At 41.1% G+C, this 15,994-nt stretch overlaps 2 protein-coding genes across 22 annotated transcripts in view; one reads left to right on the forward strand and one right to left on the reverse strand.

The window, feature by feature from the left end:
• The window catches only part of tle2b (TLE family member 2, transcriptional corepressor b), an 86,165-nt gene extending 71,888 nt beyond the window's left edge, over positions 1-14,277 (forward strand). For 12 of the 16 annotated variants that reach the window (XM_061780702.1, XM_061780709.1, XM_061780707.1 and 9 more), the window contains 10 exons: positions 1,204-1,371; positions 3,011-3,161; positions 3,666-3,835; positions 4,048-4,121; positions 5,564-5,813; positions 6,951-7,201; positions 7,662-7,809; positions 8,945-9,095; positions 10,320-10,396; positions 11,619-14,277. In XM_061780702.1, coding sequence (XP_061636686.1) covers positions 1,204-1,371; positions 3,011-3,161; positions 3,666-3,835; positions 4,048-4,121; positions 5,564-5,813; positions 6,951-7,201; positions 7,662-7,809; positions 8,945-9,095; positions 10,320-10,396; positions 11,619-11,726 — 1,548 coding nt within the window. In that variant the 3' untranslated portion in view covers positions 11,727-14,277. The remainder of the gene's footprint in view (positions 1-1,203; positions 1,372-3,010; positions 3,162-3,665; positions 3,836-4,047; positions 4,122-5,563; positions 5,814-6,950; positions 7,202-7,661; positions 7,810-8,944; positions 9,096-10,319; positions 10,397-11,618) is intronic. The other 4 variants (XM_061780710.1, XM_061780713.1, XM_061780717.1 and 1 more) reach the window with 2 other exon arrangements.
• Positions 14,278-14,479: 202 nt separating this feature from the next.
• Positions 14,480-15,994, reverse strand: part of tle2a (TLE family member 2, transcriptional corepressor a) — a 49,668-nt gene continuing 48,153 nt past the window's right edge. For all 6 annotated transcript variants that reach the window (XM_061780697.1, XM_061780696.1, XM_061780699.1 and 3 more), the window contains exons 19-20: positions 15,316-15,392; positions 14,480-15,215 (exon numbers count right to left, since the gene is read on the reverse strand). In XM_061780697.1, coding sequence (XP_061636681.1) covers positions 15,108-15,215; positions 15,316-15,392 — 185 coding nt within the window. In that variant the 3' untranslated portion in view covers positions 14,480-15,107. The remainder of the gene's footprint in view (positions 15,216-15,315; positions 15,393-15,994) is intronic.

The raw sequence follows: 15,994 nt of genomic DNA on the forward strand, positions 1-15,994 counted from the left end.
GACGTGCTGATTCGCTATGCGTCATAATAGATGCTGAGTCGCCTGAAATTCTGTTGTGGTCGCTATAGCGCTAACATGTTTTATATGTGAGGTACATGGAAGCCAGTTATACAGCCTTATATAAATGATAACTCGAATGCCCAGGTTGCATTCATTGTTCCATTTTGTCTGTGTTGAATTAATATGTGTTGTAGCCCTGGCCACAAAATCAGGAAACAACAATCCAGTTATCCAACTGTTATAAGTCTTTGAATATGTTTTCAGAACTTATCTTTAAACATATTTAATATATTTAGACACAAAACACAGATAACTGCTTAGAGCCCCTTTAAAGGTTAAACTTTCCTTCATAAAAAATGCTGTTGCCAAAACACTTCTTTTTAGTTTAAGATGGCTTGCTTTAACCAGGATCCCTCACAGTATCGTGGCTGTGGTCTGCTTTGAGCTAGTCTTAGTGCCATAAAATGCTTGAATCCACGCTGACTGGCTGGGAACATCTGATTCTAGTAGCCAGCTGGTTAGCTTCTAGTTAGCTGTAGCTGGCTAGCTCTCGCCAATCATCTGCCACGATGTGTTGAATGAATCTTGCACAACACTATCCAGTTCATCTGCCGCGGTTGCAGTCTGCCATGAAGAGCCGTGCAGCTCCTCTGGCATTGCCATCGGATGCCTTGTTCTGTGGGGGAGATGACTCCGTGATCCATGTGAGTTGTACAGTAACTAACTGTACAACTGCGCATATGCACAAGCAATGGAAGTAAATGCGGCGTGGCAGGATAACGGCTCTTGTCAGCATCAAGTACTATGTTATTCTTTGATTCATTTTGATTCAAATGCAAAAATTTTGATTCAGGATTTGTTTTTTCAGGTGGGCTTGCGATTCAATTAGAATCACCACAGATTCGTTCGTAGCGCTACTGAAAACATACAATAATAAACAATAGAATGTAAAGAATTTAACAGTTTGTGCATCATACTAATTCAATGGGTATGGTGCTGCTCATTCTGGTGTGCACATCTTGGCTATCAAGGGGCAGTATAATACATACAGACATTAAACGTAGATTTTATGATAAAACACAGAAAAAGACCGTTTGTGTTCAAATATAAGTTGCTTAAATGTTTATAATTACCACAACGTTGATGCTCGTTTCGTTAGCATGGGCTTGTGTCAATAACTGTCTGCATTCTCTTCTAATTCAGGACCCCAACTCCCCTGTAGGCAGTCCACCTCATTCTCCCCGGGGGAACGGTTTGGACCGGGCTCCTGCCTTAAGGAAAGAGCTCCCGGGCTCCTCGGGTCCTGCAGAGACTCCGTCCACTCCGAACCCGTGTAGCCCCGCTCCAGGCAAAGCCAAGGATCCCTCACAGGCAAGATACTGCATTTTCCACGATAAATATACTCAATCGTCACAACATTAGCTACACCCACACAATCAAAATACATCCAATCCAAGAGCTCTATCAAATCATCACATTTTACAAGGATAATAATATAAGATTTCATTTAGAGGTGTAATTGGAATTTACCAGAGATGGCTTCTGCAGAGCTGCCAAATGTTACGGAACATCCATATTTTGTGACGGAAATCACTGAACTTTGACTCATTATGGCCGTAACACTGATTGTTTCGGAAACATTAGCGGCGCTTACATTGAACAGGTGCTTGGTGCACACTATTTTATTACGTCCCCCCCGTCTCCCAAGCCTCGAAGGGCGAAAGTTCTCTTTGCGTCCGGTGTCAACACATTTCAATTCAGTGATCATCGCCTCTATGGTCGCGAATAAGCTAGAATTTGAATTTTAGACCAAGATGATGTCAAAGCCATGCTAATTGATAGGCTATCGTGTCGTGCAGTTGCAAAACATCGAAATAAGTGATTTGGTGAAACAATACACTTGTCACGGACTGTAAGGTCTGTCTGGAACCGAGTTTTCGCAGAGAGTAACCAACTTTGAACAACAAAATAACAGGCCAATTATTACATGTTTAGAGATATGAATATGAAAATAACTTCCACACAGAACTCCCCCACTGCACATGTCACTTCAGAACGTGGGCAGGTTAAAAGTATTTTGTTGTTAATAAATATTTGTAATATAAAATAAGACAACCTTTATTAGTCCCACAATGGGGACATTTGCATTGTTTCAGCTTCAATTGTGGATATAGGAAATATAAATGTGTAATTTAAATAGCATGCAAGAGAAGACGTAATAAAAAATAGAAACCAAAACTATTGTCCATACATAAACTATCCAATTCAGTCTACCAGCAATGTTATTTATTTGTTTGCAAAAATGGAGTGCTGAGTTTTAATTTTGATGCTTGAGATCTGATTAATCTGCTTTAATAGACTCATGTTTTTTGTTTGTTTGTTTGTTTGTTTGTTTTTGTTACCAGGGTTGAAAATAGAATTGGCAAACGTGAATTCATCCATAGACAGAAATGTTTTTAATGATGCAACGTCAAAATCTCACATACTGGTACTTTGATTCAGGCTGCAACTGCGTCCTCCATTACAAGGTTGATGTAATAAAAACGTAAAATGAAGTCATAATTTATTAATGATTATGACTGTCAGACGGAAATATTCTTGACAAAATTTTGAAAATATGGAAATTCAGACAAATTTGGACAAATTGTTCTAGAAGTGAATTTTTATTGTTGGCAGCCCTGCTTCTGTATGTGTTCAAATAATAATGTCGTGGTGAAGCAGCATGTGGCTCATTACGCAAGATGATTTTGTATTCTGTTCCAAGTACCTGTAAACATTGACATGCTTGTGATCGTGACGTGTTTCATGTTTAGTATAAGTTTGGCAGAAGCGACCATGCTGTTCAGAAGACCTTTTACTGTATACTGCATTCTGTGCATGTACTCTATACAATTTCTCCATATGTCTGTTCCTCACTAATTTCAAAAGACTACCTGTCTCCACATACTGTAAGTGATATCCCCAAATTGCCCATGTGTTCCCATTCCTATTTATTATTCGTTTGACCCAGATGGATAAGTCGCAGTCGCCCTTGTCCAAGTCCAGCACCCCGTCGCCATCCCACCGTGAGGCCCTCACCCCGGGAGCACCAGGAGCTCCCGGTCCCAGCACATCCTGCCTTCGCCTGGTCAGCAAAGCGGCGTCTGCGGCTGACCCCCTAGGTGGGACCCCTTGCCTTTTGCCTTACAACTTTTTTTTTTTATTATTACAGGTGCATCTCAATAAATAAGAATATAAGAATAAGCTTAAGATTGTCTTTATTGAAGGTGAATATGTTGTAAAACTGAATTTATTTCAGTAGTTCAATTAAAAAAATGAAACGCGTATAATTTATAGTTTAACAACCCAAAGAGTGGAAAAATTTCAGTATTTATTTTTACAGTTTTGATGATTGTAGCTTCCAGCAAACAAAAAACCCAAATACACCATTACATACGAAGTTATCAAGCTTTATTTTGAATATTTAAATCAAGTAGGCATTGTCCTTCAGAAAAGTATTTTTCATATGTGTTTAATGAATCTGTATATGTGTATAACTGCTGAAATAAATGGCTAATGTTGTAAGGTGAGTTTGAAATAATGTGTGTTTGGGATACAATTTTGGGAGTGCTTGTGCGTCATGTCTCGATGTCCTCCCTTTTTTCCTCTCCTCTTGACTTTCCCAGCACTCCGCAGCCCCATGTCTGTGCCCTCCGGTTCATACCCGGCTCATTTTGGCGTGGTGTCCCACGCAGGACTCAACGGGGAGCTGGCCAGTCCCGGAGGCTTCGGCGGGCCTCTGACTCTCTCGCCCCAAATCAGCGCAGCGGCCAGCGCCTACTCCCGAAGCCCAATGGTGAGCCGCGTCAATCGTCCGTGTCCGATGTGATCCGCTCAAAAGTAGATATCGTGTGTAGTGCTCTTTTACTTGTGACTGATGAGATGATTTCCAATGGCTCACGTGCATGACACAACACTAATGGGTACAGTAACGTCTCCTATAAACACTTTCCACCCACTTTTATCAATCTAATTCCTATTTTTTTCTTTTATCCTGAAACCCACCAGGTGGCTTATGACTCTCGGTCTCACCTGAGGGCCCCGCTGTCATCCTCTCTGCCTGGCTCATCTGGCGGCAAGCCGTGAGTTTTTTTTTTTTTGCTCACACCTACGCAATCATCAAGAGTTGACTCAAAAATATCCATCCATCCATCCATTCTCTGAGCCGCTTCTCCTCACGAGGGTCGCGGGCGTGCTGGAGCCTATCCCAGCGATCATCGGGCAGGAGGCGGGGTACACCCTGAACTGGTTGCCAGCCAATCGCAGGGCACATACAAACAAACAACCATTCGCACTCACATTCACACCTACGGGCAATTTTAGAGTCGTCAATTAACCTACCATGCATGTTTTTTGGGATGTGGAAGGAAACCGGAGTGCCCGGAGAAAACCCACGCAGGCACAGGGAGAACATGCAAACTCCACACAGTTGGGGCCGGGGATTGAACCCCGGTCCTCAGAGCTGTGAGGCAGATGCTCTAACCAGTCGTTCACCGTACCTCACTCAAAAATATATCTTTCACAATACTCTAAATACTGTATGGCAACCAGCGTACCGCATGCCTTGAGATACGAGTGACGCGACAACCACAGACCTTTGCCTTCCGCTAGCTTAATGCTAATACAAAATGCAAACTGCCATAGACAGACTAACGAATAGTATTGCTAGTTGCTGTGTTTTATCCATTTAAGCAACGGCTATTTGAACACAAATGGTGACGCAAGAAGGACAATATACAGTAAGAATACTCAAAGGCGTATTTTATTGCTAATTACTAATATTTATTAATCTAATGAGTCACTTACAGTCGTTGTGAAAGTCTTCTTTGTTTGTGTCTTCGTGACTGTATTATACTTCCCCCTGGTGGCCAATGCGCACACAGCAGAAGGAGCAGTACAAAGTCTATTGAACTGACGTAAAACATGTTATATAAGATAACATGAACTGTTATGTGATTATGTTATAACTTATTACTGTATGTTTTTATATGGTACAATACTAGTGTCTTTTTAATTAAAAGACATAATACAATGATTTGTTGGTGATTTTAGGCGGACTGTAACAGATGAGTGGCATTTGCATAAATTTCAATGGAGAGCATGGTCACCCAACAAATTCTACTTGTAAGTCAAGGTACCACTGCATAATACATTACATGCATATGCGCTTCCTAATTACTTGCAAGGAATCAACTTGAAAGACAGCCAATGGTGTTTCCCAACAAACGTCTTTTTCGTTTTTTTTCAAATTTTTCGGTCGTGATTCACGTCACTTGCCCCAGACGAGCACCTGCTTCAGTATCGATCCTCCATTAGCGCTGTCACCTTGACTCCGCATTGTGAAACATTGTGCCATTATGCCGCCCGCTGCAACAACATGTCACTGATGTGTGTACGTGCTGGTGCAAAAACCCGCAGGCTCTTGAATTTAATATTTCTGGATTAATTAATCTTGCTGCAAATACTGACTCTATTACAGCGTTTCATAGTCCATCAACGCCTCCTGGCTGTTTGTCACATACAGGGCTTACTCGTTCCACGTGAGCGCAGACGGGCAGATGCAGCCGGTGCCCTTTCCCCCCGACGCCCTGCTGGGCCCGGGCATCCCTCGCCACGCCCGGCAGATCCACAGCCTGAGCCACGGCGAGGTGGTGTGCGCCGTCACCATCAGCACGTCCACGCGTCACGTCTACACGGGGGGCAAAGGCTGCGTCAAGGTCTGGGACATCAGCCAGCCGGGCAGCAAGAGTCCCATGGCCCAGCTCGACTGTCTGGTCAGTCCTTTTGAACGGCTTTACATCGACAGATCAGGTTAATAAAATAATGAGTTAGACATAGAAATATAAAATAATAATGGATAAAATATTTGCCTTCCTTTAAAACCCGTTTCGTGACCTCCCATGCCTATTTGACTTAAATAGCTGTCAATGGCAGTGAATGAGTTTTTAATGTGTACGTAAACAAACAAACAAATGAAAATGTTTCTGCAAAATGAATACACATAACCATGTTCTGAAAATAATTTTAAAAAGCTAATAAACATATAAATATATCTATAAGAATGATAAATACACATATTTCCTTCATTGTATTCAAAAAATATATTTTACATTTTACTTAATTATACAAATCATACACAACATAAAAAAGTGCATTTGTAAAATAATGTAAATATGAAATCAGTGTTATTTTCTTGTCTATAAAATGTGGAAAAGTACATATTCAGTATATTCATAAATTAACCCAAATAAATAATCTATAATAAATGACATGCTAAAAATATAAACATGTCAATATCATATCGTAGAAATTTATAAATAAAGTAAAAAGAAATTTTAGACCTTTAAATTTTAATTTTTCATTGAAATTAATTAAATACAGTTACATTTTTACGTTTTATCTTATAATATCATTTCCACAACATGGACAAATATGTGCTCATAAAATAATATAAATATAAAATAAATAAAAACTTTTTTAGTAAATGAAATATTTTAGTTTGTAATTTCTATAGAACATGCGCAAAAGCATGTTTATCAATCAGAATCCAATTCAATAATATCTAATAAATGAAATGCTAAAAATATATATATGTCAATATAAAATATTAAAAGATAATTAAATTGTAATAATTTGAATTAATAGAACATTTTCCTTTTTACATTTTATTTCATAACGTAATTTCTATAACATGTACGACTGTGTTCAAATAATAATAATAATAATAGTAAAATAAATAAAGTAAATAATAAGTGTAATATAACACAAACAAAAAAGTGTGTACCGTAAATAATATAATCTTGTGCATGTAAAAATCAATAATATATATAGAATGTAATGGTCGAAGAATTTGATTACGGACATTCAAAAGTCAGTTTTCTTACCATAGTTTTGTCCTTCTCTGGTCCCAGCAGAACCGCGACAACTACATCCGCTCCTGTAAGATCCTACCCGACGGCCGCACGCTGATCGTGGGCGGCGAGGCCAGCACGCTGTCCATCTGGGACCTGGCCACGCCCACCCCTCGCATCAAAGCCGAGCTGACGTCGTCGGCGCCCGCCTGCTACGCTCTGGCCATCTCGCCCGACAACAAGGTGTGCTTCTCCTGCTGCAGCGACGGAAACATCGTCGTCTGGGACCTGCACAACCAGACGCTCGTCAGGTAACACCAGACGTGGATGTGGTTAACTAAAAAAAAAAAAAAAACTAAAGCAAGGTATGCAATCGTTACAATTGTTAACATGAGAGACCCCGCACCTGTCACTGAAAGACTTGGCTGTACTTACTGCTTTACAGTGTGTGATAGTACTGCGCGATATGGATAAAGGTTTATATCCCGAATGTACTTTTCCTCATAATTACATTAAATTATTGGCAATGTATACCTTTTCTCTATTTGAAAGACAATAAAACACAAATATCCAGTGGAAAAATACCATTCAAAATATCTGGTAGTAGAGCCAGTTTTCAAGGAATGTAGACTATTGTTGTGTACATTGCAATGTAGGGCTTAAGCAGAAAAGTGAAGAAAGAAAAGGGCCAACAGTGGAAGCTTCAAAAGGTTTTTTTTTTGTTTTTTTTCCCCCCCCTCCATATTGAACGTGTTTGTGTTGTTGCCTCAGACAATTCCAGGGCCACACGGACGGAGCGAGCTGCATCGACATCTCCAACGACGGCACCAAGCTGTGGACGGGCGGACTGGATAACACGGTGCGCTGCTGGGACCTGAGGGAGGGCCGGCAGCTGCAGCAGCACGACTTCACCTCACAGGTACGCGCGTATGCATTCATTACATGAATCAGTCTCTATCAGTTATTGATATTGCTCAGTTATCTATCTTTGGCCTAAATGTGTCCCACATTGCTTTGGTAGCTTTGCATTGATTAGCCTTGCCTGTCATATGGCAGTGGAAAATATTGCGGAATATTAATTAATATTAATGTGGAGAAAAAAAAAAAAAAAAAAAAGATAAACACCAAGAGTTGTCTTTTGGGGTTTTATTCCCGCAAGAAGAGGAGAAATGGAGGAGACACAAGGTCTTCATGATCTGACCCATGATCACAATTGTTGACGCTTACTTGGGCGAGAGAGTACGACAGTCACATGCTGCTTCATCAAGCATACAGACAACTACTGTACGTCATCATCTGATCACACAACAAGGAGCTGAATGGTGATCACAAAGCAAAAACTAGGCTTGGGTAATGTGCCACATGCTGCTTCACCAAGGTGAAAAACAAGTCCATCATTATCTGATCATACAACAGTGAGCCGACTTGTTGACGTGTTTTATATGGTTTTCCCTCAAATTGGGTAATTAAACGTGTTCATTCCTTTTTAGTTAGCTTTTTTTTGCTATTTGATACATTTTAATTTATCTAATTAAATAATTGGCTAATTGATTTACTGTACATAAGAAAATAAAAATGTATTAGGAAAATCAAAAATCGATATATTACAACATTTGGAAAATACAATTATTACTACAATAAACTATTTGTCATTTGAACTTGTTTTTTTTCCTGAGATTAAATATGGCCCTCGAGCACAAAGTAGTGGTGTTATAGTAGTAGTAGTAGCAGTAGTAGCATGCACACACACGCACCAGCCAAACACTGCTCACACTGTGCGTGAAAGGATAGCAGCCAAGGAAGCAAAGGGTGCAGATATGAAAACAAAAGGGTGAAATGGGAGAAGCTGTCGGGAAATGAGGGATGAGGGCAGGAAGAAGATAAGATTGATGAAAGGACGAGAAGTGAACGAAGCAGGAAGGAGAGAAGCGGGAGATTATGGAAAGATTAAAAGAAATAATAATAACAAATAAAACAAAGCGATAAGAACATTCAAGATGATGGATGCAAAAGTCAAAGGCCAACCTGCGTGTTTTGGTTGAACCCGTGAGCAGATCTTCTCCCTGGGTTACTGCCCGACGGGCGAGTGGCTGGCGGTGGGCATGGAGAGCAGCAACGTGGAAGTCCTGCACGTGTCCAAGCCCGACAAGTACCAGCTGCACCTTCACGAGAGCTGCGTGCTCTCGCTCAAGTTCGCCTACTGCGGTGAGAACGCACACGCGCGCTTCGGTTGCCTCACTTCCGCTTACAGTGCACAACAACACTGAAAAGAAGATTTGGGAATTTGCAATTTCATTGCAAAGAAAAAAAAACAACTGGAAACCTTCCTCCTCGTACGGAACCGTAACTTGAAACTCTAACGTCGGCTTGAAACAAGAATTTGGAACGCTGAAACCTTCATTTGGGAATTGAATTCCCATCCCTTGTGACAAAGCTTGAAACTTCAAGTCTTAACCCTAGTTTGAAAACCCGAATTTTCAAACCTGACCTCGGCTTGAAGGCCTAATTTGAAACTCTTACCCTCGTTTTAAATAAACCCTTGCCTAGGCTTAAAACCTCAATTTGAAACGCTAAACCTAGTTTCCAGCCTTAATTTGAAACCCTAACATTACTTTGAAGAAAATGTCTGAATTTAAAACCTTAACTTGGAACCCAAACTTGAAACCTTAACCCTAGTTTGAAAACTGAATTTGAAACCCTTATATTGGCTTGAAATCATAACCTTTGTTTTAAACCTTAGCCAAGGCTTGAAACCTTAACTTGAAAACCGTCTTTGAAACCCTAATTTGAATCCCTAACCCTAGTTGAAAACTCTTAATTTGAAACCCTAACCCATTTGAAACGCTACTTTGACAGATGAACCCGAGTTTGAAGCCGTAATTGGAAAACCCTACCCCTAGTTTGAAACCTATTTGAAACCTTAACCCTAGTTTGAAACCCTAATTTGGAACGCTAACCCATTGGAAACCCTACTTTGACACCGTAACCCTAATTTGAAACCCTACCCCAATTTTCAAACCCTACTTTGAAACACTATCCCGATTTTGAAACCCTAACAATAGTTTGAAACCATAATTTGAAACCCTAATCCTACTTTATAACCCTTAATTCGGAACCCCGATATTGGATTGAAATCCTCAGCCTTGTCTAAATCCCTAAACCAAGGCTTGAAACCGTAATTTGATACCTTAACCCTACTTTGAAACCCTGGTATTGTCTTGAAACCCCTTGTTTTAAACTGTTGCCTAGGCTTGATACCTTAACCCTTGTTTGAAACCCTAACCCTACTTTGAAAAACTTGGCGAGGCTTCAAACCTGAACTTGAAGCCCTAACTCTAGTTTGAAGCCTTAATTTGAACCCCTAACCTTGGCTTCAAATCCTAACTTTTTTTTTTTTTTTTTTTTTGCTTTTGTTTGTTTCAATTTCAGGCAAGTGGTTCGTGAGCACAGGCAAAGACAACCTGTTGAATGCGTGGAGGACGCCGTACGGAGCCAGTATTTTTCAGGTGACTTGTCTTTCTAATGTTCTTGCAGAAAGAGGAGCGCTTGCTTGTACACAGCAAACGCTCTTCTGACTAACATGGCAGTTGTCAACTTACTGAACGAGAACCACTTCATTCCTGTTCCTGGTTCCCGGCGGCTGCGGCAACCCCGTTTGCTCAAAACGGATTGTGCGTAAAATTGGTGAAAAAATTCTCAAGTGAAAATGTTGCTTGTCATCCTCCATGGTGGTCACTTGTAATTAATTCTAGGAATGAATTTTCTTATTTTTTAGGGCTTGTTGCAAGGACTCTCAACTGAGTCAAATGTGAAACTGTTCTTCACGTGTGTCTGTATTGTACTGCCCCCAAGTGGATAGGAAGGAGCAGCACAATGTCCATTGAACTGAAGCAAAAAGTTAAATTCTTCATATTCTACTTCATTATGTCATTACTGTATGTTTTTTTTTATATACAGTGCAATATTGTAGTGTGCTATTATTTTATTAGAAAACACATTTTAAAGGAGTGTCGTTTTTTTGGGAGGTTGGAACGGATTCATTCCAATGGGGATCGATCCTTTGATTAAGTTAGGAGCGTGACCGCGGAACAAATTCAATTTGTATTTCAAGGCACCATTGTACAGTATAGGAATTTACCAGTACGCGTTTATAACCTGGATGATTCGAAATTAGCTTACAGCTGAAGAAAACACCAAAATTCACGAACTGAAGAAATTAGAAAATGACATAAGCAACAGTCCAAAAGGATTTCAAAATGACTTCTGACTGTGTGTCTACTATGAGTTTTCTACTACTTTTCCTGACATGAATGAACTTTTCACTTTGTGACTGTCTGATGGCTTTGTGCTTTGTGTCTTGGATGTCCTTCAGACTTTTCCCTTCAGTTGTTGTTTTTTTTTTTCTCTTGCGTTCTTTTCAGCACGAACTATATTGATTTTGCACTGAAGACGCAGAGGTCGCGCTGCGCCGGAAGGTCGCGGCCTGCTGCCGCTAGCCGCCACGTTACGTAGCACAAGTGCTATTGACGTTTGCGGCTAACGAGCCTCCAGAGAGTGTGTGTGTGCGTGTGCGTGTGTGTGTGTCACCGCCTACGATGAGTCAGCATGTGTTTATCATGTGTTTGAATTGCAAATGCATCTTGTATAATTGAGTGATGAGTCACGTTTTTCTCTCTCTATCTCTGGTCCGGCCCGTCCGGGTGTCTCTCGTCCCTCGTCGCGGTCCAGTCCAAGGAGTCGTCGTCCGTGCTGAGCTGCGACGTTTCCCCGGACGACAAGTACATCGTGACCGGCTCGGGGGACAAGAAGGCCACCGTGTACGAGGTGGTCTACTGAGTGAGCGGACATTCCGGTTGCCTTGACAACCACTCGCATCCCATAATACTGTGGAAGCGCCCCCCACAACATCTACAGCAAGAACGGGCAGTGGCGCATACAAATAAGTCAGAGAAGTACACTACTCACGAAAAAATGCGATACTGAGCGAGATTTCAGGCTGAACCTAAAATGCACGTTAACCTTTTTAGGTGAACTTAATTTGACCCTCTCTAAACTTCAGAATGAATGTCGTTTCAGTACTTTTTGCCCAATTTGCTGTTTTCAAACAAGGAGCTGAACAGCAAAATTCACCAAAGTCCTGGTTAATCAGAATTGGTTTTTAAAAAGACCTCTTCATATTTTGACATCAAGAGACCAAGACGACATCTAACATTTGATCAACAGTACAACACCATAAGCAGGTAACAATCCGCAAAAGAGCTGCAGAGAGACTGGAAGAGTCACTGAAAGGCTGTGGAAAGTTTCACACATCAAACACCTGTTGTAAAGTTCAGCTCCTTCTTAGAGAAGAGCAAGTTGTTCAAAAAGTGCAGTGTGGTACCTTGAGCACCCTGAAACCGTCGTTTTAAGTGAATTTAAGTGAAGTAAAAAAAAAAATAATAATAATAATTCAGATAGTGTGATGCCCTCATATGTGGGTAAGGAGAGCCACATTCGCTGATCGATGCACTTTCAGACCTTTACCGAATGGGACAAACTGCCAAAACACTCACAAGGAGCTGCTGTAGGCCACAACTCACGCGCATACGCTCACACGCAGACTAACTTGCCAACCCGACCCACTAGGCCACACCCCTTAAAGGCACACACCCAACACACGAACACTGTAGGACGTACTTTGTTTACACTATAAAAACGGTGGAACGGATTAATGGCGTTTCAATTCATTTCGATGGGGAAAATTGATTTGAACAAACGGAGCCAACATTCAACAGTTAAGAGAAGCTCAAATTAAGTTCACTTATAAAGGTTATTGTGTATTTTCATCCTGAAATTTGACCAGAAAGCCCTACATGCCTCACTTTTTGTCAGGAGTGTATACACGAGTGTATGTGTGTGTGCGTGTCCGCGATACACACAGACACACGCACACGAGAGGAATATAAATGAAAAGGAGGAGGCTGTCTAATGAGCGCTGTTTCTTGATTAAGAGCTCAGCATATGAAGGGAAGTCCCAAAGCACCCCCCCACCCACACCCAAGCACACACACACACACACACACGTCACGAGCCGGGAAAAGCGCCCACATCACAAGGGGGCGTACATGACCCCCGCCCCCCTCCCACCCCCGCCCCATTCCAGGGAAAGAAACACAGCCAATTAAACAGCCTCCTTGCTTATTATACTATTATCTCTTACTTCCTTCTGACGACGTCTAATGAGGGCCACTCTGTTCTCATGACAGCCAACAGAGGGCCCACTCCTGTGCCCCCCCCCCCCCCCCCCTCCTCTCCTTCAAGTGTTACACAATGTGTCCTTTTTGCATTCATATCATTGATAATCAACAATTTTGTACTTGTTTCCAGGCATTTCTGTCCACTCTTCTTCATTTCTACCTGCCTGTGTTCTAATGTGTTCAAGATAGCCTGTAGCAAACGTGTCATATATAGACAGGACTTTTTTTTTTTTTTTTTTTTTCCCAAAACTGTAATTACAACTCACAATAATAACTGCAATTGGGACAAAATGGAAGAAATAAAATCAGCAAAACTATTTGTTCACCAAGGTAAATACAGTCTAATTTCTTCTTCCATAGGGAATAATGTAATGAGAAATAAACTGGCAACATATTGAAAATTTAAAGAGCCTGTAAACTGAATTGAGATTTGTTTCATTATACATCTGAAGAATATTGCTGAAAACGTACAAAGACTGCAAACCACAGTTCTGAATTGCGGCAATATAGCGTTTAACAGTTTTTCACTCCAAAAAGTGTGACAGCCAGTATGTGGACAGGGGCTTTGCGCTTGTCCAAGCCACTTTAGAGGGGCTTGTTGTCGAAGCATGGAAAAGCCCCAGGATGACCCAGTAGGAAATATTCCTGCCACCGGTGTAGTAATGTGTAGGCATAAAAAAGATGCTAATCTAGAAAGATATTGATACAAAATATTACCTTTTTGTACAACCTTCTACTAAATTCTCATGGGACGATGGTCGTAATCACTTGGGAACGCTGGCCTGTTGCACTGATGTTCATTTTTAGTTTTTGTTTTTTTTTGGGGTGTATTTTGTAGTTTGTAAGTACACAGCAAATGAGTTGGACATGTGGACGATGTTGCTTTTGCCTGCCTGCCTGCCTTTCTGCCTGTCAGCCACAATGCTAATTCTCTCATTATCCACACAAGGCTGTATGTATGTACAGTATATGTATGATGGCCATGCATTTGCTTTTTTTCTTGTTACATTTTACAAGCTGATGTACAGTTTGTTTTTCCCTCGTAAAGGCCGACGAGGCTTAGTCCCGATGCGTTGTCGTCCCTCCCATGTGCTGTATAAACAATGATGCTAATACTATAATGTGCGCAAAATAAACCCAACACGTGTTGACTTCGTTTGCTTTCTGGGTTTTCACTTGTTTTTAAATCTGCTCTCCCAACTCCACTGCAACTTCTACATGACCACCATGTTATGTTTACCACATAACAACAACAGCAAAAGTCTACTTTTTACTAGATATCCACCCTGCTACAATCAGTCACAATACGAGCAAAGACGCAAAATCAGCCAACTACACAAGCAATGAGTCGAGTCAAGTGAAGTCCCAAAGTTGCCTTTAGAGAACTTTATTTACATCCATATAGAAGCCAGCAAACAACAATGAATCTTGAACATGAAGCAGAAAGTGTTGCTCCGTTGTCACGTCTCTGGTAGAACTGCCGAGTCATGTTTTATTAAAAACAAAACAAAAGAAACACCAAAGAAATAAAAACAGCAACATTTGACGACACGCGTTGTTGTGCCTTCTGGAGACTGTACAATCAGGTTTGCTGCTGTAGCCCGACCCCAAAAAATTAGGCACGAGCATAACAGAGCCGGGCCAGGCTTGTCCGAAGCGGGCCGAGCTTCGAAGCCGCCTTCCCGTGTCTCCTTTTGTCCCGTCTCCTTGTGGTCCACAAATTTAAAAAAAAAAAAAAAAAAAAAAAAAAGCTAAAAAAATATGTTATGTTGCTAATGTCCACTACAGAGGTTTTATTTTGTTAAGAAATAAAAAGGAAACATCTTTGGAGGAACCCCACACTTTCTCAGCTATCCTTCTCGGAGCATTAAAAAACAGTTTGGAGTCTTTTCTGATCATTCTTTCACAAACAAACAAACAAAAAAGTAGTCGAGTGTCTGGTTTCCACCGTGTACAGTCATGTGTGCATTGATGACGCAGTTCAGTAGATGACTTCGTACACGGTGGCCTTCTTGTCCCCCGAGCCCGTCACGATGAACTGGTCGTCGGGGGAGATGTCACAGCTCAGCACCGACGACGACTCCTTCGACTGAACGAACACACACACACACACAGAGAGGAAGTCCGTTTGGAAAGTTCACAATAAAACAGTTGGAGTTTGTTTTGAGTCAAGGTTGCGTGAGGCTTACCTGGAATATGCTGGAGCCGTAAGGCGTCCGCCACGCGTTCAGCAGGTTGTCTTTGCCCGTGCTCACAAACCATTTACCTGCAGGGGGAGCGCACGAGCAGAACATTGGCGCAAGTGAGACAAAGAGTGCCAAAGATGAGGTGATGCAATGACAAAAGGTGTACTAGTTTAAGATAAAGACAGCCTCATAGCAGTTCATAATAATAATGAAAAAAAAAAAGAATCAGAAGTTACCGTTCCCGCTACAAAACAATAACTGTGTTAACATTTGACGACATCATCATTTTGTTATTTTTGGAGTCTATATTTTATGCTATAACGAAATAAAATCCCATTTAAGAAAGACTACCGTAGACAGCGAATTTCCACATCAACATGAGTTGAGCCTCTTAAGAGGCAACAACCTGACTATAATAAATACGACGAGCACGCATGGATCGAAGGAGCGCTTTTTGTAGTCGTCCTTTGGAAACTTCGCGCTTGAAATTTACGTCCCAGCAGTGCTGTCCTTTCCTTTGTTCGAAAGGAAGCACCTTTTCATCCCTCCTTGAGCCTTGATGTTTTTAAGGGAAGGAAGTAAGAGTTTTATTTTACTCTCTCGTTGCTGTATAATTTTTTGGGGGGAGGTTAGAGTTTCAAATCAGGTTTTCAAGCCAGGATTAAGGTTTCAAGACTTGTTT

This window comes from Phyllopteryx taeniolatus, chromosome 7 (genome assembly GCF_024500385.1).
Source record: "Phyllopteryx taeniolatus isolate TA_2022b chromosome 7, UOR_Ptae_1.2, whole genome shotgun sequence".
NCBI classification, from domain to species: Eukaryota; Metazoa; Chordata; class Actinopteri; order Syngnathiformes; family Syngnathidae; genus Phyllopteryx; species Phyllopteryx taeniolatus.